Source organism: Sarcophilus harrisii, chromosome 4 (assembly GCF_902635505.1).
Source record: "Sarcophilus harrisii chromosome 4, mSarHar1.11, whole genome shotgun sequence".
NCBI classification, from domain to species: domain Eukaryota; kingdom Metazoa; phylum Chordata; class Mammalia; order Dasyuromorphia; family Dasyuridae; genus Sarcophilus; species Sarcophilus harrisii.
The window spans coordinates 294162423-294184457 of NC_045429.1; the positions used below are offsets into that span (position 1 = coordinate 294162423).

The 22035-nt window shown below is 33.4% G+C and overlaps 1 protein-coding gene across 3 annotated transcripts in view; it reads left to right on the plus strand.

Moving 5' to 3' along the window:
- Window positions 1–22035, plus strand: part of TBCD (tubulin folding cofactor D) — a 395290-nt gene that overhangs the window by 81640 nt on the left and 291615 nt on the right. For all 3 annotated transcript variants that reach the window (XM_031968421.1, XM_031968422.1, XM_031968423.1), the window contains exons 11-13: window positions 565–701; window positions 9176–9236; window positions 12501–12575. In XM_031968421.1, coding sequence (XP_031824281.1) covers window positions 565–701; window positions 9176–9236; window positions 12501–12575 — 273 coding nt within the window. The remainder of the gene's footprint in view (window positions 1–564; window positions 702–9175; window positions 9237–12500; window positions 12576–22035) is intronic.

The following is a 22035-nucleotide window of genomic DNA, read 5'->3' on the forward strand; positions in this document are numbered from 1 at the left end:
TTTGAAGTCCATATAAAAATTCCATCCTTTATTGGAAAACTTCTCAAACCCCTATTTAATTTTAGATAGGATTATTTAAGTATCCTAATTTTTGTTAACTAAGGTAATTAAAATTTTAAAAAAATATCCATCTATTTGATTTATTAGATTGTCAGTTTTATTGGCATATAGTTGCATAATTTTTTGCATATTGTTTCCCATAGTAGAGTGTAGCTCCTTGAAGTCAAGAATTGATTTTTTGTCTTTCTTTGTATCCCCAGTGCTTTGCATAGTGCTTGGCATGTTGTAGATACTTAATTAATGCTTATTGATGGTCTGAATTCTTTTCTCTAGTTTATGGATTTTGTGGCTTATAATGCTTATGTTACTTAACCTCATAGAGATAACATTTTATAAATTGTAAAGTATTTTCACTTACAAATGTATATGTGTGAGTAGTTATTGTGGTGGGTATGTTTTAAAGATGAAGGATAATTACAATATTGAGAATATGTTCAATCATTAAGTTTCTCAATTTTTCAGTAGTAACTCTTAACTTTGAAGTTATGTTTATTTTTTGTTTAGATATCAACGTGGTTGTCGATCTTTGACTGCTAATCTGCGGCTTTCTACCCTGGATGAAGAGAGGCAGATCCCTCCGGTTTTGGCTTCTGACAATGATGAAGACTATGATGTTCCTGAGGAGGTTGAAAATGTCATAGGTGTGTTGCAGCTATGTTTTAATGATCTTCAAAGATGAATGGAAAGGGTAGGGAAAGGAGGAAGAAGGGAATAGGGAAAATTATCTCATAAATTGGGTGAAAAAGTAAATTTATTCAACAGAGGAAGACATGGGGAAGGTGGTTTACAAGTCACACTTGAACATCATTTTCATATGAACTGGCTAAACAAAAATATACATACAAATACAATTTGCTACAGAAATGCACTTTATCCAATAGGAAAACAGAAGGGAAAGATTTAAGGCAAGTAGGGATTGGGGGCAATTTGATGACAGATTAATTGAAGATTAGTTAAAAACAAAACAAACGCTTAAAGAGGAGATGAGGGAAAAAAAGGAAGGAAAAGTATAAGATTGTGAAAGTTGGACTATAAGTAAAACTGAGCACCACAGATTTGATTGTTTCAAATTTGATACTTGGGAAGACTTATGAGAGTCCCTTAGACAACAGGGAGATGAAATTAGTTAATAAATACTTGAAGAAATTAATTCAGACCATTCACTGAAAGGTCAAATAATGAAGCTTAAGCATAAATATTTCTATGATGTAATAAGAAGACAAAAGATCATTGGAATAGACCCTGATGTTGAAAAAGATTTAAATGCAAAAGGAAAAGTGGGTGGCAGAGCATGAAATGGATAAATAATGTTATGGAAAGATGAACTTGGACAGACTTCAGGACATAGTGAAGCAGAGAAAGATCTGGCATGTGATGATCTATAAAATTACAAATAGTTGGATTCAACTGAAGGACTGAACAATTTCAACAATAGGATAGAGAGAAATACATAATTAGTTATCAGAATTGTGAATATTCATGGATGAAACTTGTTTGTAGAAGGGAAGAGGAAAACAGAATGAAGTAGAAGCATAATCCAGTAATGTTATTTATAAGTAACACATTTAAAATAAAAATACAGAGTTAAAATGATGAACCGAGGCTTAATTTATTAAGTTTTCGCTGAAGTAAAACAATCAGAGGAAGCAATTAGACAAAACAATAGGAAAATTAGATCCAATTAAAAGAGACAAAAGGAGTTACATTTTTGCTAAAAGATGCCTTTGTCGGCAAATTAAATTCAAAACCATATATATCCACCAACTAACATAGCATCTTAATATTTAAAATACAAGCTAAATGAATCACAGGAAAAAATTGTGGGACTTGGATCTGTATCCCAAAGAGGGAAAAGGACTCATATATAAAAAAATGTTTGTAGCAGCTCTTTTTATAGTGGCAAGGAATTGGAACTTGAATGGATGCCTGTCAATTGGAGAATGGCTAAGTAAGTTGTAATACGTGAATGTAAAGGAATATTGTTGTTCTATCAGAAATGATGTGTAGGCTGATGTCAGAAAATCCTGGTAAGACTTACATAAACTGTTGCTGAGTGAAATGAGCAGAACCAGAACATTGTATAGAGTAACAAAAATTATGTGATGATGAACTATGGTAGACTTGCTCTTCTCAGCAATACAATGGTCCAAAACAATTCTAATACATTTTGGATAGAACATGCCATCTGCATTCTGAGAAGGAACTATGGAGATTGAATGTGGATTGAAGCATGCTGTATTCACCTTTTTTGTTTGTTTGCTTTTTCTTTCTCATGTTTTTTCCTCATTTGTTCTGATTTTTGTATCCCAACATGATGATTGCATAACTGTTTGACAAAAATTGCTGGGAAAATTGGAAATTAATATGGCAGAAATTAGTATGCATTGACCCACATTTAACACCATACATCAGGATAAGGTCAAAATGGGTTCATGACCTAGGCATAAAGAATGAGATATAAATACATTAGAAGAACATGGGATAGTCTACCTCTCAGACATGTGGAAGAGGAAGGAATTTATGACCAAAGAGGAACTAGAAGTCATTATTGATCACGGAATAGAAAATTTTGATTATATCAAGTTGAAAAGTTTTTGTACAAACAAAACTAATGCAGACAAGATTAGAAGGGAAGCAATAAACTGGGAAAACATTTTTGCAGTCAAAGGTTCTGATAAAGGCCTCATTTCCAAAATATATAGAGAGAATTCACTCAAATGTATAATAGTTCAAGCCATTCTCCAGTTGATAAATGGTCAAAGGATATGAACAGACAATTCTCAGATAAAGAAATTGAAACTGTTTCTAGCCATATAAAAAGATGCTCCAAGTCATTATTAATCAGAGAAATGCAAATTAAGATAACTCTGAGATATCACTACACACCTGTCAGATTGGCTAGAATGACAGAGAAAGATAATGTGGAATATTGGAGGGGATGTGGGAAAATTGGGACACTGATACATTGTTGGTGGAATTGTGAATACATCCAGCCATTCTAGTGAATGATTTGGAACTATGGACAAAAAGTTATCAAAGTGTGCATACCCTTTGATCCAGCAGTGTTACTACTGAGCTTATATCCCAAAGAGATTTTAAAGAAGGGTAAGGGACCTGTATGTGCAAGAATGTTTGTGATAGCCCTGTTTGTAGTGGCCAGAAACTGGAAACTGAGTGGATGCCCATCAACTGGAGAATGGCTGAATAAATTGTGGTATATGAATATTATGGAATTTTATTGTTATGTAAGAAATGACCAGCTGGATGATTTCAGAAAGTCCTGGAGAGACTTACATGAACTGATGCTGAGTGAAATGAGCAGGACCAGGAAATCATATACTTCAACAACAATACTATATGATGATCAATTCTGATGGACTTGGTCCTTTTCAACAATGAAATGAACCAAATCAGTTCCAATAGAGCAGTAATGAACTGAACCAGAGAAAACTCTGGGAGATGACTATGAACCACTACATAGAATTCCCAATCCCTCTATTTTTGTCTGCCTGCAGTTTTGATTTCCTTCACAGACTAATTGTACACTATTTCAAATCTGATTCTTTTTGTACAGCAAAATAATTGTATGGACATGTATACATATATTGTATTTAACATATATTTTAACATATTTAACATGTATTGGTCAACCTGCTATCTGGGGGAAGGGGTAGGGGAAAAAAGGGGAAAAGTTGGAACAAAAGGTCTTGAAATTGTCAATGCTGAAGAATTACCCATGCATATATCTTGCAAATAAACAGTTATATATAAAAAGGAAATAAATAGCCAGCCCAATTAAAACAAAAGAAATGATTGCGTATATATATATATATATATATATATATATATATATATATATATATGTAGTACATCAAATTGCTTGCTATCTTGGGGAGGGGGGAGATAAAGAATGGAGAGAAAAATACTTGGTACTCCAAATATTACAAAGAGAATGTTGAAAACCATTTTTACATGTAATTTGAAAAATAATATACTATAAAAAATTTAAAAAGATAATAGTGGGGGATCTCAGTTTATCTTTTTCATACATGATTACATCTAACCAAAAAATAAGCATAAAACAATGGAGTCATGAATAGAAGTTTAGAACGGTTAGATTTGATAGATCACTAGAGAATACTGAATGAAATTGAAAAGATGAAATCTTTGATTAATTCTTGTCTTCTTAAAGAACTTGAAATCCTGTTTCATTGAATGACCATATTTTGCCTTGATGTATTATGTTTAATTTTGTCAGATAAGTGATTCTTCGTTGTGTTCTAGCTTCTTTGCTTCTGAAATATCATGTTCCATATCCTCTTATTTTTAAATTTTGCAACTGTCAAGTCCTATGTAATCCTGATTATAGTTCCTTGGTGTTGGAATCTTTACAAAGTGATGTCAGTTGCCTAATTTAGCATGGTACTTAGCAAATTCTCTAGCTCACTAATGCATTTAAGTAGTCATTGGAATTCACACTTTTGGGAGATTCACAAGTCAGTATTCAAAGTCAGAAACCCACAATCCCACTCTCAGATCCCATAATCCCACTCTCAGAGGAGTCAACCCTTGAGATAGCATAAAAACAGCTGAACTCAGTCAGCAGAGTTCAGTTGAAACGATTGAGAGGGGAGTGTAAGTTCAGAGAGAAGTCTTCTCTCGGAGGCGTAGCCAGATTCATTCACTTCACTGTGGTGGCTGGGCTCCTGCACTTCCCCCACTGAGACCAAGGCTGTCCAGAAAGCTGCCCAGCCCCAGGCAAGGAGACAAGAGATTCATTCCAACCTACCTTTGTGCTGACTGGAGGCAGAAGAAAGCAGAGGCAAAGGACAAGCTGCAAGAGCTCTCCTAACCAAGGAAAGCTGAGGCTTCTATTAAAGCTACCAGGGCACAAGGAAGGAGAAAATAAACATTTGCATTTTATCAGCTGGCTGCATTTGGGGTGATTATTGATCTGAACTGATACTAGGGTTGCCTCCCCAAGAAACCTGCTCCCAGAAAGAACCATTCCTATATTTTAAAGAAAAAAAATCATCACATCCTGGTATTTCAGTTGTTTTTTTCTGGCCATTTGAAATATTTTTCCTTGATCTGATAGCTCTGAAATTTGGTTATAATGTTCCTCGGAGTTTTGATTTTGGGATCCGTTTCCTGAGATGATCAGTGCGTTCTTTCAATGCCTATTTTGCCCTCTGGTTCCAGTACATCAGGACAGTTTTCCTTGATAATTTTTTTAAAGGTGTTGTCCAGGTCTTTCTTTTGATTATGGCTTTCATGTGGTCCAGTGATTCTTAAATTATCTCTCCTGAATCTATTTTCCAGCTCATTTGTTTTTCCCTTGAGGTATTTTACACTTTCTTTTATTTTTCCATTCTTTTGAGTTTATTTCATTTTTGATGTGACAATCATTAGCTTCCACTTGACCAATTCTAGCTTTTATTTTTTATAATAGCTTTTTATTTTCAAAATACATGCAAAGATCATTTTCAGCATTCATTCTTGCAAAACTTTTGTGTTCCAAATTTTTCTTCTTCCCATACTCCAATATATGTTAAACATGCAGTTTTTCTATACATATTAACACAATTATCATGCTGCAGAAGAAAAATCATATCAAAAAGGAAAAAAACAAAACCAAACCAAATATGGTGAAAATACTATGTTGTGCTCTACATTTAGTTCCATAGTGTTCTTTCTGGATGCACAAGACTCTTCATCACAAGTCTATTGAAATCCCCAATTGGCCTTAATCACTTCATTGTTGGAAAGAGCCTTGTCCATCAGAGTTAATCATTATATAATCTTGTTTCTGTGTACAATGTTCTCTTGGTTCTCCTCACTTCACTTGGTATCAATTTATGTCAGTCATTCCATGCTTTTTTGAAATCATCCTGCTTGTCATTTCTCATAGAACAATAATATTTTATAGCATCCATATACCATAATTTATTCAGCCATTCCTCAATATGGCATCTACTCAACTTCCAGTTGCTTTCCACTACAAAAAGGGTTGCTACAGACATTTTTGCACATGTGGATCCTTTTCCTATTTTTATGATCTCTTTGGGATACAGATCCATTAGAGATATTGCTGAATCAAAATTTGCACAGTTTGATAGCCCTTTGGATATATAGTTCCACGTTGTTCTCCAAAATGGTTACATCAGTTCACATCTCCACCGGCAATGTATTAGTGTCCCAGTTTTTCCACATCCCCTCTAACATTTATCATTATCTTTTCCTGTCATTTTAGCCAATCTGAGAGGTGTGTAGTGGTATCTCAGAGTTATCTTAATTTGCATTTCTCTGATCAATTGTGATTTAAAGTATTTTTTCATATGGCTAGAAATTGCTTTAATTTCATTGCCTGAAAATTGTTCATATCCTTTGACCATTTATCAATTGGAGAGTGGCTTGTATTCTTATAAATTTAAGTTAGTTCTCTATGTATTTTAGAAATGAAGTCTTTATCAGAATCCTTGGATGTAAAATTTTTTCCCCCTGTGTTCTGCTTCCCTTCTAATCTTGGCTGCATTGGTTTTGTTTGTACAGAACCTTTTTAATTTAATATAATCAAAATTAGCCATTTTGCATTCCATAATGTTGTGTAGTCCTTCTTTGGTCATAAATTCCTTCTTTCTCTACAGATTTGACACATAGGCTATTCCTTGTTCTCCTAATTTGCTTATAGTATTATCCTTTCTATCTAAATCATGAACTCATTTTGACTTTATCTTGGTGTAGGGTTTTTGATGTTGGTCGTTGCCTAGTTTCTGCCATACTATTTTCCAGTTCTAAATTTTAAGTAGAGTTGGTTTCCTCAATTAGCTTTTTGTACTTTCTTTTCTGTTTGACTAATTGTACTTTTTATTTATTTATTTTAATAATAGCTTTTCATTTTCAAAATACATACATAATTTTTAATATTCACTCATGCAAAACCTTGTGTTCCAAATTTTTTTCCCTTCCTTCCTCTCACCCATATTATATATTTCCACATTTATCATGCTGCACAAAAAAAAAAAAAATCAGATCCAAAAGGAGAAAAAAAAAAAGATGAGAAAGAAAGAAAAAAAAGGCAAGCAAACAACAAGAAGAATGGTGAAAATATTATGTTGTGATCCACATTCAGTCCCTACAGTCCTGTTTTTGGATGCAGATGGCTCTCTCCATTCCAGGTTTGTTGGAATTGGCCTGAATTACCTCATTGTTGAAAAGTCATGTCCATCAGAATTGATCATTACATAATCTTCTTGTTGCTATGTATAATGTTCTTTTGGTTCTACTCACTTCTTTTAGCATCAGTCTCTTAAGGCTTTTCTGAAATCATTCGGCTGATATAGAATAATAATATTCCATAACATTCATATACTATAACTTATTCAGCCATTCTGATGGGCATCCACTAGGTTTCTAGTTCCTTGCTTCCACAAAAAGGGCTGGTACCTAATTTTACTTTTTAACTAGTTGTTTTCATCAGTGGACTTTTGTGTCTTCTTTTCCATTTGGCCATTTCTACATTTTAAACAGTTGTTTTCTTCTTTCTAAGGTGTTGACATTTTTTTCATAATCCTGTTTCATCACTCTCATTTCTTTTCCCAATTTTTCTTTTAACTCTCTTATATGCTTTTTAAGCTTCTTTTTGACTTCTTCTGTGAGTTCTTTTTGAACTGGGATACTTTTCCATTTTTCTTTCAGGTTTTGACCATAAGTGTTTTGACATAGTTGACCTCTTCCAAGTTTTTATCTTGGTCTTCCCTAATTTCCTGTGGTCAAAATCTTTTTTTTTTTTTTTTTTTGCCAATTTGTTTTGGCATTTTCCCTTTCTTTTAAATTTGTGCTCTGTTCCCCAGATGAAAGGGACCCTATTTCAGGTTTCTTGTGTGTGCCAGTGGCTGCCGGTCCCAGCTTTTACCTGATGATACATTGCTGTTGCCCTGAGGCCCCTGGAGGTCCCTTGTGTTTAGTACTGTGCTAAGGGGGTTGAATGAATGGTGACTGGCTCTGCTAAAGGCCACTGGGGTCTGGCAGTTTACCTGAGACAAAACTGATATTAGGGGTGGTGTCCAGTATGTGCTGAGCTGCATTTCCCCAGGGATACACTAAAGCATGTGATAGTCTGGCTCCTAAAAGTTACCTGTTTACCCTAGGCTAAACTGAAGCATTTGGTGGTTCTAAGGACCCATTCTTAGTCTGCCTATTCCCCTGATTATACTGAGGAATGTGGAGGGTTCTGCTGTTGGCATTTGATTATCCTACCACACTGAGGTTCAAAATATACCACTGGCTTACTGGGATAGGCATATTGCTGTGTTGCTGGAATGCTTCCTGTTTTGGACTTCATTCCATTTCATCTGAGTGAGACAATTTTCCTTCTGTCTTCCAGATTTTTGGGCTCAAAGATTTCACCTCATATTTTTGCTGGCTCTGTTGTTCTAGGATTTGTTTTGCAGTGCTATTTTATGTCTTTTTGGAGATGAAGAAGAGTTATAATGCTTTACTGCTTACTTCAACCATCTTGACTCCTGGAAGTTTCAACCTTTTTGTTAACTTCTACCTTCTGTAGACATTCAAATGCATTAAGCTGCTAGAATCCCTTGTCTAGGCAAACCTGCTTGAGTTTGTTTTAGGTTAACAAGATTTTTAAAAAGTGCAACTTTATTCACTGTGCACCTAATTGTGTTTAGGATGGAGTTTAGATTTTGCCTAAGTAGAAACATGAGCTTTAGCTGATTACTCATCATTTCTACAGTGGTAAAACACTTCACTGTAAATAAAACTTTGTAAAATCCCTTAAAAATAATTTTTTTAATGTCTGTTAACATATAACATGAAATTCATTTAAAAACCAAACAGATTTGGGATGCTTCTGAATTTCTTGTACCATGGATTTTAGAAACATTGCTTTTGTTAAACTCAAAAATAGATGGTTCCTCTTCTTAAAATAAAAGTGCAGATTCTTCAAAGACCCTGTTTAAAAAAACTGTAATATAATGTAACTGAATATTTAAAAATCTGATTTTTATAAGAACACAAAGGATTTCTTATAGAAATACAATTTTATTTGTTCTTTGGAACAAAAGTAAATAATTCTTATCTTGTGTTCTCTTTATAGAGCAGCTACTGGTTGGATTGAAAGACAAAGATACAGTTGTCCGATGGTCTGCAGCAAAAGGGTATGTTTCTTGTGATTTACCTGAAATCAATAGATGAATCTTGTAATTTTTATAGACTTCTCCAAAATATAAAACTTTTTTTGATGAATTTTTATATTTATTGGATGATAAACTAAACCATTTTACTGTCTCAATTAGTATTTGACAACTTTAATAATTAGATTAAGGATAAAGAGAGTTGTTTACCTATTTAGAGTCAGTGATTAAAATTTTTATTTTAAAGTTGTAAGTTTCTAGTATTAAAACTTCTAAAATTGAAACTATGTCTAGGCAGAACTCAAGATCTGTATACAAAGCTTTCTTAAGTGCTTTCTCAACTTTACTTATAACTTTCTTCTCTTCCTTTATGGCATGTACATTTCTTCACTTGGTTTCCTAGTACATTAAGTCTACTTACTAATTTATGGTGCCTGATGGTATTTCATTCAGGCCTTACATTTTCAAGCAATGGTCACTGGTTTGAACATATAATTATGTACTGTCAAAATTAGCACTAAGTTAGCCGTCATCGTGAAAAGGATCTGAGGATCAACTTAAACAAAGGTTAATTAGTATTACCTGGGAAATTAGATATATGCCATTTGTATTTTATTTTTTTAATTCTAAAGAACAAATCTGTAGTTGTAAATTAATATATATGAATGACAAGTCAATGGGAAAGACACTCTTTTCTTGGGGGGGGGGGCTTCCTGATGCTCTTCAAACCATTTCATATATTCATGCTCTAAAAAATATTGGACAAACCTGTTCTCTTCAGTTGCAGTAGTATCCTAATAGATACATGCCCACTTGGATCTAAATGCATCATGCACTTATGCATAGTATTCACATATGCTAATGACATCCCTGCTTTCCTCCTTCATAGCCGTGGGACTATAGTATCATATATGTAGAGCTGCAAGGGATCTTAGGAATGGATCTAGAGTCTTACTTGTTTCTCGTCATTGGTTAGGAGGCCCACTATAAGTTATGCCACTTTCGTGAACATCAAATGTTTAATTGGTGATGCTGTAACAAATCACATTTCAACAAACCCTAAAAGTGTAATCTTGTATTGTTTGATTAAGTGGAATAAAAAATGGAGACCAAAAGCTTCTGTTCAGAAATAACTTCTGAGTTTTGACCAAGATGAAAGAAATGATCAAAACTTACCTTGAGAAAACTGTTACAAATGCTGTGGTCAGAGTACCACCATACTTCAGTATTTCTAATATCAGTTCACAAATGATGCTGAAACTGTCCCTGGTATGTGTGTACTCCAAATCATCAAGAGCAAACTACTTTTTGCTATAATTTATAGTAGCTTAGACAACAAGGTTGATGCCAAAAGAAATGTATTGATCTTCAACATTAGAAATGACATTTTTCATATCTCTATTACCTTTGAAAATGACATATTTGAAGTTGAGTCCATACCTGGGAATACCCAGTTAGTGATAACTACACAGTCATTTCATTGCAGAGTTCAAGTGAAAGTACAAGAAGGAAATTATAAGAATTCTATGCACTGTCTGCACTCTGCTTGTGAAGCATACTCTTTTTCAGTCCCTAGGCCAGACAGTATTAAGATTGATTACCTTTATGAAGCTATACTCTGTAACCTTTGCTTATTTTGATGAGCTGAATCTGGACCTCCTCCTTGGTTTAAGACCATGAATTCTATTCTGTAATGCAAAACTGGATTAGTTCTTTTCACATCTCCACTTATGGGAGTTACTTTTTTTAGGAGTTTTTAAGGAGTTAAAACAATTCTGATAAAGTTTTTGTTTATGGTACTGCTATCTGTACTGCCATCTTGCTTAGAGATAAATTTGAGAAAGTTTAGGACTTGCTGCTAGTCAATGTCACTTCTCTTTCCCTGGGTATTGAAACTGTTGGTGGAGTTATCACAGCTCTGATCAAATGGAGTACCAATATCCCTACTAAGCAGACTGACTTTTGTCACCTATTCAGACAACCAGTCTCCTCACTTTGTTTAGGTTAGAGAACAACAAGAAATGATGACCTGCTTAGCAAGTTTGAGTTCATAGAAATTCCCCCTGCCTTCTGGGTGTCCTTTTTACTGAAGTAGCATTTGACATTGATGCAAATGCATCTTTAGTGTATTTATTACAGGTAAATGAATAGGCAAGGAGAATAAGATCACAGTCATCAGTGACAAAAATTGCTTAAGCAGTGAAAACAATGAGTATATAGTCTAGGAAGCTGAAGAATACATGGCTGAAGGTAAGAAGCAGAGACACAAGATATCTTCCAAGAACTTGTTTGAATTCTATACTTTCAAAATGAGGTATTCAGATGAGGATAAAAAACTGCAAGGCAAAATTGATAATGAAGACAAACAGAACCTTGAAAAATGTAACAAAATAATAAACTAAATAGATAAGAATCTTGGAAGGAAGAATATGAGCAGCAGCAGAAAGAAGTAGAAGTCATTACTAAGCTGTAACAGAATTAGGTGCCTGATACATTGGTGAAATAGCAGAAATGATTGACTCAATGTTCTAGGAGAGAGCATTTAACACAACTTTATAAAAATTGAAGGACTGAAATTTGTAGCCAAGGAAGAGGCAGTTTAACAGTAGCATTTCAGCTACTTTGTAAATCTGGACTACAAAGAAAGAGAAGTGAAAATTGTTGCAGTTTTTCAGTATTGTAAACAAGTGGAAACGCACTTCTGGGAACAAAATCTATTTAAAATTGGTACCATTAAAAAACAAATCACTTTAGTCCACAAGTGAGGGAAGTTAGGCCATAAGAAGTTGATTTGCCCAAAGTCATACATTGGAAAAGTTTGTCATCAGCACTCAACTGACTTTTGAATGCTAATGATGACATATAAGTCATTCAATCTGAAACAAATAAGTTTTCTTTTATTTGTTATTAAAAGAAAACTACAGGAGCTAGAGTTAGAATATAAACATAGTGCCTCAATCATAGGTTCTTTAGTCTTTTTCTTCCTCCCTCTTCCCTTCTTCCCTTTCTTCATCCCTCCTCCCTTCCTTCCTGAATAAACCTACTGAAGTTGTTATAATTTGTATCTTTTGCATTGATAGATTTTAAAATGCCTTGTAGTATGTTTTTGAAATTGGGCAAAAAACTCCCCATAAACATATTATTTAGTCAGGGTGAAATTTTTCATTGATGGTGTTTCACAGTGAGCCTTTCAAAGGACATCATAGATTATAATTGTGTGTATGTGTGTATGTGTATGTATGTGTGTGTGTATATTTATTTGTGTATGTATTTTTTTTTCTCGTGCAGAATTGGGAGAATAACCGGAAGGCTACCAAAAGAATTAGCAGATGATGTTGTTGGTTCAGTATTAGATTGTTTCAGGTATGTGAAGAAATCAAAGTAAAATTATTTTCTCTTGAAATCATTTTTGTAATGTATTTGATTTTCTTCTCTGTGATATTTAGGTTCAATTACCTGATGTACTCTTTTAAAAAATTAATTTAATTTTATATTTATGATGAGCCTTCTCCCTGTTGCTTCCCCTTCCCCAATTTACAAAAGCAAGAAAAACAAAACCCCTGTTACAAACTAGTGTGACCAGCAAAGAAAATTCTTGCAATGAACATGTCTATAAAAATCTAGTTCATTCTGCACTTTAAGTTCATTATCTCTATCAAGACATGGGCAATATTTCATCTGGAATTTTCGTTGGTCAGTGTGTTAATCAGAATTTCCAGACCTCTTAAAGTTTCTTGTCTTTACAGTACTATTGGTGTCATATACATTTTTCTCTGGTTCTGCCTGCTTCATTCTGCATCATTTTATATGTCTTCTTAGCTCGTTGAAAACATTCCCTTCATCGTATCTTATAACACAATATTATTCCATCACTTCATTTATTATAACTAGTTCAGCTATTCCCCACTGATGGACATTTCCTCAGTTTCTGATTCGTTACTGCATGGAAAAAAAGAAATTGCTATCAATATTTTTGTACATGTGGGTTGTTTCCCTCATTCTTTGATTTCTTTGAGGGTATAATTCTAGTAGCAAAATTGCTGGATCAGAGTATGCACAATTTAATAGCTTTTTGGCTATTTTGTATTGTTTTCATTATCTGATAGAGGCCAGATGGGTAGATTTTTCACATCATAATATAAACTCTACAAGAATAACTAGTAGTAACACATTTATAGAATACTTTAAGCTTTGTTTTAATCTAAATAATATAACATTATTACCCTCATTTTACAGGAGCCTATAAATCAGGTTAATTCACATCTAGTAAATGTGTGAGTCCATCATTCATTTTTTTTTTTTAAGGGTAATTTTTTTTTTTTATTAGAGCTATTTATTTACAAGTTATGCATGGGTAATTTTATAGCATTGACAATTGCCAAACCTTTTGTTCCAATTTTTCCCCTCCTTCCCTCATCCCTTCCCCCGATGGCAGGTTGACCAATACATGTTAAATATGTTAAAGTATAAATTAAATCCAATGTAAGTATATACCATCATTCTTTCTTATACCATGCTTCCTCACATAAAATTTATAGTTGAACAATAGAAGCATAAAATAATTTCATGTTTTTGTAATGCTTTTAAAATGCTTTTAAAAAAATCAAAGGAATTAAAATGAGTGATAGTACTTCATTTTGAGTGTCTTCAAAGATAGAATGCTGATTAGAATGGGCTTTTTAGCATAAAATATACACTGACTTCAGTTTAATAGACATTTATTTTATTTGCAGGTCACTGTTAATATGTTAGCCTTTCCTTTTCTGAAATTGTGGTGCAAAATCTGATATGTTCATGGGAACTTAAATTTAATGAATTGTTGTGTAGTAGTTTTTAGGTAATGTTGGAGCATTTATAGAGATTTCTGTATGTTTGTGAGACAAATTGTCCTAGAGTTGAGAAACTTAGAGAATACTGTCTATGATAGCATGTTTTTGGTTTTTTTAAAATCTCAATTATGTGATAGATTTTTGGGGAGGGAAATGATGAGTAATTTTTTTTCCTACTTAATGGATTTTTTTTCCCTGAATAAAATATCTTCCATAGTTGTGGTAGCAGACAAGCTTGAGTTCAGATGTAATTTAGTTTCAGTTATTCCAGTTTTAACTTGTGCTACTTCTAGAATTGTAATAGTAAGTGGTCATTGCATCTTGTGGAAAACTGTGTTGCTAAGCATATTAGCATGCTTAAATACATGTCAGTCAAAAAAGACAGTATGTATGAAGCAAAGTAATGTGTTCTTAAATATATTTCCTCTAGCCTCAAGCATGCCCACTGACAGTTTAAGGATTGCATTAACAATATGTCAAATATTGGTTGCCCTTCTTAGGACAATGCCAAACCTATGGTAAATATATCCTGTTACAAAATATATTGCAATACATTCATGAAAGACAAACTCTTTTGCGAGTATTGTCTTGTGGGCACTTAGATTTAATTGGTTAACAATGAAATTAGTTTTGGTTATCTTTCACTATTTGTAAAGAAAATTGAATATATTGAAGGAACAAATTTGTTGTTCTTTTTGTGTATGAAAATAATGATAGTGATTTATCAATTATTATTGTTCATTCTTGTCTGACTGTTTGTGACCCTAAGGTCCATATTATGCCAGGCTCTTCCATCCTCCATGATCTTTCAAAATTCTGAAGAAAATTCAAATTCATATTTATTGTTGCCATAATATTATCTATCCATCTTATTCTCTGCCATTCTACTTTTGTCTTCCATCTTTACCAATATCCGGGTCTTTTCATATGAATCCAGTCTTCTCATCTTGTGGTCAAAATATTTAAGCTTTAGCTTTTAATATTTGACCTTCTGGTGAATAGCCTGAATTAATTTCTTTAAGTATTGATTGAGTTTATCTCTTTGCTGTCCAAAAAACTCTCAAAAGTCTTCTCTAGCTCCACAATTCAAAAGGGTCAATTCTATTGGTTTTATCACCAGATGCATTTATAGCTGAGCTTCCTTTTGGCTTTGGCCATTTCCTTCTTAAGTAGCCTATGCCTTTTTTACTAATGGGATGAAAAATTGTTTGATTTATCCATATTCTTTTCTTTCAAAGTATACTCTCTTGGTGTATATTTTTCAGGGTTCACTATTGTCTATTGACTATTGTAATAAGTTTAGCCTTCTCAGGCTAGTTTTATAAATTATTTTTGAGACTAAAATGAAGTGAGTCACTTACAGACAGTTAATATATATGTGTATATATATATATACATATATATATATGTGTGTGTATATATATATATATATATATAGCCATAGCAAGGGAAAGATATTATAAAGATTGATATTGGGAGGATTCTGGGAAGATGGCAGAGTAGGTCAGTAAATTTCAAGTTTTTCAGATTTCCCCCACAAACAGAAAAAATTTCTCCCTCAGAGTGAACATAGATTAATGAAAAATCAAGAAAACTTGAGACAGAATAGGGGTCCTCCAAAAAAAAAAATCTGAAGAAAGATTAACCAGTGTGTAGTACAAATACCTCCAGGCTAGTTCTATAGAAACATCAAGTGGGGACCCCTGGAGCTAGCTGGATTTGGCTAGAGCCTCAGCAGGAATCACAGAAATTTTTACCTCCCAGACTGTGTGTGTACAGTCAAAAGTCTGCAAGAAGATTGAGGGAACCTCTGCTAATCAGGATTACTAGGTCTAACATTGCTACAGAGATATGCTCCTAGGTAAGAAGGAACCAGCATACCTGGTGAGTGCAGAGGCAAGTGGGACAGAGATGCTGATGATCACTTGCAGGAAGGTGGAGCTTTTGGTTTGAAGTTCTGGGTCAGAGGGGGAGCTGATGTGAAGGCAGAGAGGTACCATCCCCCAACTCTCACAATTAGAGATGCTTACACTAATACTTCTCATTAAAAAAAAAAAAAAAGAACTGGCAAAGAAGAAAGAACCCAACCATAGTAGCTTAATATGGGAATAGGGTAAATCAGGGTTCATCTTCAGAAAGGGACACTGAAGTAAAAAAAAGTTTCTTCTATCCCAAAGAATACTATTAAATGGCTGCCTGATCAAAGAGAATTTATAAAAGAACTCAAAAAAGAATTTAAAAATTAAAAGAGACATTGAATAAAAACTAAAAAGAAAAATAAAAACCATTTAAGGAAAACAAGACTCTGGAAAAAAAAAACACAACCAACTAGGAAAGGAGATGCAGTCTTAAAGACAAAAATAACTCTTTGAAAATTAGAATTGGGCAAGGGTATAGCCAGTGAAGCTATAAAAGACCAAGAAATAGCAAAACAGAATATAGAGAATGAAAAAACAGAATGTGAAATATCTCGTAAGAAAAGCAACAGATCTGAAGAACAGATCAAGAAGAGAAAATATAAGAATAATTGGACTACCTGAAAGCTGTGACCAAAAAAAGAACCTTGACACAAAAATGCAAGAAATAATCAAGAAAATTGTCTTGGAGTGATACAACATGAGGAGAAAGTAAAAATAGGAAAAATCTACCTGTCACTACCTACAAGAGATCCTTTGTTTAGAAGGATTTAGAAACCACCAGTTTAAAGAGAAAATTTTGCAAGAAACAAGAAAAAAACAATGCTGGAGCTGCAATTAGAATTGTATAGGACTTCTCAGCAGCTCTGATAAAAGACTGCAAATCCTTGCAGTTAAAAGCATTGGGCCTGTAGCCAAAAATAGTGTATCCAGCAAAATTATCCATGATATTGAATGAAAAAAAAAATTCAAATAACTTGCAGATTTTCAGGACTTTCTTTCAATGAAACCTGTGAACTCAATAGAAAATTTAACATATAAGAGCTAATATCAAAGATTGATTTCAAGAAACTTCATTAACATGGACATATTATTTATGTTTTTTACATGGAAATGTAAACTATATGTTTAAGATGGACATCAGAAATTGGATAGCTCAAAAGAATGATTGGGGCATTGTTGAGAATGATCTTACTCTAAAATGTAGAACTGTTTAGGAAAAGATAAACATAGTAAATATATTATAGAAATGAAGTGCAAAGGAAGAACTGATACAGAGGCATTATTTTCTTCCCCTCTACTCCCAATTAGAAAATGAGCAATTTGATATAGGTTATATATATGCAGTCTCACAAAACATACTTCCCCATTAGTTTTTTCAAAAGAAAACACAGATTACCCCCCCCCCAAAAAAAAAATAGTTTTGTTTTTTTTTAAGTATGCTTTTATTTGCATTCAGACTTCATCAGTTCTTTTGCTGGAAGTGCATGGCATTTTCCATCATTAAGTCCTTTGTCTTTTATCATTGTTGCTAAGGACAACTAAATCATTTACAATTGATCATTGTATAATATTGTTGTTACAATGTACAGTGTTCCCCTGTACTTGCTCACTTCATTTTGCATTAGTTCATGTAAGTCTTATCATTTCTTATAGTACAGTAGTATTCTATCAGTCATATACCACAACTTGTTTGGTCATTCCCCAATTGATGAGAATTCCCTCGAGCTTTCAGTTCTTTGCTACCACAAAAAAGAGCTACTATAAATATTTTTGTACATATAGGTCCTTTTCCTCTCCCTGCTCCTCATCTCTTTGAGATACTTGACCTAGTAGTGATTTTGTTGAGTCTTAGTTATATAGTCCTTTAGTCATAGTTCCAACTTGTTTTCCATAATGGTTAGATCAGTTCACAACTCAACCAGTTATGCATTAGTGTCTTAATTTTCTCACATTCCCTCCAAGATTTATTATTTTATGTTTCTGTTATATTAACCAGTCTGATAGTTATGAGGTGGTATAGCAGAGTTGTTTTAATTTGCATTTCTATAATTAGTAGTGATTTAGAGCAATTTTTGATATGACTATGGATTTGATTTCTTCAAAAGAAAACTTTATTCTTATCCTTTGACTATTGGTTAAGGAATAATTCATATTCTTATAAATTTGGCTCAGTGGTCTATATATTTGAGAACTCTGAACTTTATCAGAGGAACTTGCTGTAAACAGTTTCCCCCCAGTTTTCTGCTTTCCTTTTAATCTTGGTTCCTTGGTTTTTGTTTATGTAAAAACGTTTTTAATTTAATGTAATTAAAATGATCCATTTCATATTTATAGTTCTTTCTATCTCTTATTTGGTCATAAATTCCTTCCTTATCCATACATGTAACAGGTCAACTATTCTGTGTTCCCCAAATTTGCTTATGGTATTACTTTTTATGTGTAAATCATGTTTTGTTAGAGCCTTGTTTAGAAATGCATCAATAGATTTAAATCTTTAAACTTTTAAAGTTTAAAGATTTTTTTTTATGTTTATTAAGCCATCATCTGCTTTTCTGAAAGACTGTCCATCTCTCATAGATCTGTTCTCAGGGGCCAAGCAGAATAAGTTTTTTCTTTACTTTTAAAAATTGTGAACTTAGTTGACAAGAAACCTGTGTCTTGAGATTAAAAAGAACAGGGAAGATGATTGTGTAAGACATTGAAAGTATCCTACATCAGTTTTAAAAAATTATTATTATTATAGCTTTTTATTGTCAAAACATATGCATGGGTAATTTTGCAACACTGATCCTTGGAAAAACTTGTTTCAATTTTTCCCCTCCTTCTGTCCACCCCTTCTCCTAGATAGCAGGTAGTCACATACCTGTTAAATATGTTAAAGTATATGTTAAATACAGTATATATATACATATTTATACAGTTGTCTTGCTACACAAGAGAAATGAGATTTAGAAAGAAGGTAAAAATAACCTGGGAAGAAAAACAAAAATACAAGCAAACAATAACAAAGAGTGTAAATGCTATGTTGTGGTCTGTATTCATTTTCACTTCCATCAGAATTGATTCTTATATAGTATTGTTGTTGAAGTATATAATGATTTCCTGGTTCTGCTCATTTATTTAGCATAAGTTCATGTAAGTTTCTCCAGGCCTCTCTGTATTCATCCTGCTGGTCCTTCCTTCCTTCTTTCTTTTCCTTTTCTTTTTCTTTTTCCTTTTCCTATTCCTTTTCCTTTTTTCCTTTCTCCTTTCCTTTCCTTTCCTTTTCTCTCTCCCTCTCTGTCTCCCTCTCCCCTTTCTCCTTTCCTTTCCTTTCCTTCCTTTTCCTTTTCCTTTTCCTTTTCCTTTCTTTATTTCCTTTTTATTTAAAAGATATATGCATGGGTAATTTTTCAGCATTGACCCTTGCAAAACCTTCTGTTCCAATTTTTCACCTCCTTCCCCCCATCCCCTCCCCCAAATGGCAGGTAGACCAGTACATGTTAAATACAATATACGGATACATATCCATACAGTTATTTTGCTGCACAAGAAGAATTGGACTTTGAAATAAGGTAAAATTAAACTGAGAAGGAAATCAAAAATGCAAGCAGATAAAAACAGAGGGATTGGAAATGCTATGCAGTGGTTCACACTCATTCCCCAGTGTTCTTTCACTGGGTGTAGCTGGTTCTATTCATTATTGAACTGATTTGGTTCATCTCATTGTTGAAGAGAGCAATGTTCATCAGAACTGATCATCACATAGTATTATTGTTGAAGTATATAATGACCTCCTGGTCCTGCTCTTTTCACTCAGCATCAGTTCATGTAAGTCTCTCTAGGCCTTTCTGAAATCTTCCTGCTGGTCATTTCTTACAGAACAATAATATTCCATAACATTCATATACCACAATTTATTCAGCCATTCTCCAATTCATGGGCATCCACTCAATTTACAGTTTCTAGCTACTACAAACAGGGCTATCACAAACATTTTTGCACATACAGGTCCCATTCCGTTCTTTAAGATCTCTTGGGGATATAAGCCCAGTAGTAACACTGCTGGATCAAAGGGTATGCACACTTTGATAACTTTTTGCCCATAGTTCCAAATCATTCTCCAGAATGGCTGGATGTATTCACAATTCCAACAACAATATATCAATGTTCCAGTTTTCCCACATCCCCTTCGGCATGATCTTTTCCTGTCATCCTAGCTAATCTGAGATGTGTGTAATCGTATCTCAGAGTAGTCTTAATTTGCATTTCTCTGATTAATAATGACTTGGAGCATCTTTTCATATGGCTAGAAATAGTTTCAATTTCTTCATCTGAAAATTGTCTTTTCAGATCCTTTGACCATTTATCAATTAGAGAATGGCTTGATTTCTTATAAATTAGAGTCAATTCTCTATATATTTTGAAAATGAGGCCTTTATCAGAACCTTTGACTATAAAAATGTTTTCCCGGTTTATTGTTTCCTTTCTAATCTTGGCTGCATTAGTTTTGTTTGTACAAAAGCTTTTCAATTTGATATAATCAAAATTTTCTATTTTGTGATCAGTAGTGATCTCTAGTTCTTCTTTGGGCACAAATTCCTTCCTCCTCCACAGGTCTGAGAGGTCAACTATCCTGTGTTCTAATTTATTTATAATCTCATTCTTTATGTCTAGATCATGAACCCATTTTGATCTTATCTTGTGGTACGGTGTTAAGTGTGGGTCAATACCTAGTTTCTGCCATACTAATTTCCAATTTTCCCAGCAGTTTTTGTCAAACATTGAATTCTTATCCCCAAAACTACGGTCTTTGGGTTTGTTAAATGCTAGATTATTAAAGTTATTGACTATTTTGTCCTGTGAACCTAACCTGTTCCACTGATCAGTTAGTCTGTTTCTTAGCCAATACCAAATGGTTTTGGTGACTGCTGCTTCATAATATAGTTTTAGATCTGGTACAGCTGGGCCGCCTTCATTTGATTTTTCTTTCATTAACTCCCTTGAAAGTCTTGATCTTTTGTTCTTCCAGATGAATTTTGTTGTTTTTTTTTTCTAGGCCATTAAAATAGTTTTTTGAGAGTCTGATTGGTATAGCACTAAATAAATAAATTAGTTTGGATAGTATTGTCATCTTCATTATATTCGCTCGACCTATCCAAGGTCCACTTATCCAAGAGCATTTAATATTTTTCCAGTTGGTTAGATCTGACTTTATTTGAGTGGAAAATGTTTTATAGTTTGCCTCATATAGTTCCTGACTTTCCCATTCCAAGTAGATATTTAACATTTTTTTTCTATTTTTTCTTTTTTTGGTTTTGCTTGACTGATTCTTGATGTATCAATGAATCATTCATTTTTGTTTGTTCAGTTCTGATTTTTAATGAATTATTTTCTTCATTAGCTTTTTTTTTTTTTTTTTTTACTTCTATTTGCATATATCCAATTGAATTTTTAAATGAGTTGTTTTGTTCTGTGGAATTTTTTTCCATTTCACTATATTTTTTTTAGCTGAGTTATTTTCTTTTTCCAATTCACAAATCCTACTTTCCTGGAGTTCTTTATCTTTTCTAATTCACAAATTCTGTTTTCCTGGGAGTTCTTTACCTTTTTCAATTCACATTCCAGGAAGTTGTTTTCTTTTTCCACTTTATCAAATTTTTCTTTTAATGAATTATATGTCTTTTCTCTACTCTGTTGCACAGCTTCTCTTTCCTTTCCCCGTTTTTCTTCTAGCTTTCTTTTTAGATCGTTTATAATTTCTTCTAGGAGAGCTTTGTGTGAAGGGGATCAGGCTATATCCCCCTTTGGGGTTTTGTCTGGAGACTGTCTGCTATTAGCCTACTCAGGGTTGGAAACCTGCTCTCTTTCTGTATAGAAGCTATCAATAGTTAGAATTCGCTTGTTTTTTTTTTTTTTTACTCATTTTGCCCTATCAGGACAAACCTTTTCTGGCGATTTTCCAGATTATCTCTTGCTGGTAATTTGATGTATTTGTGGATTTTACCAGTCAAGCATTATTTCAGAGGCTGATTTGGTAATTAGTAGTTAGGTTTGAAGGGGAGCTTAGAATAAAGCCTGTGTCCTCTCTGCTAT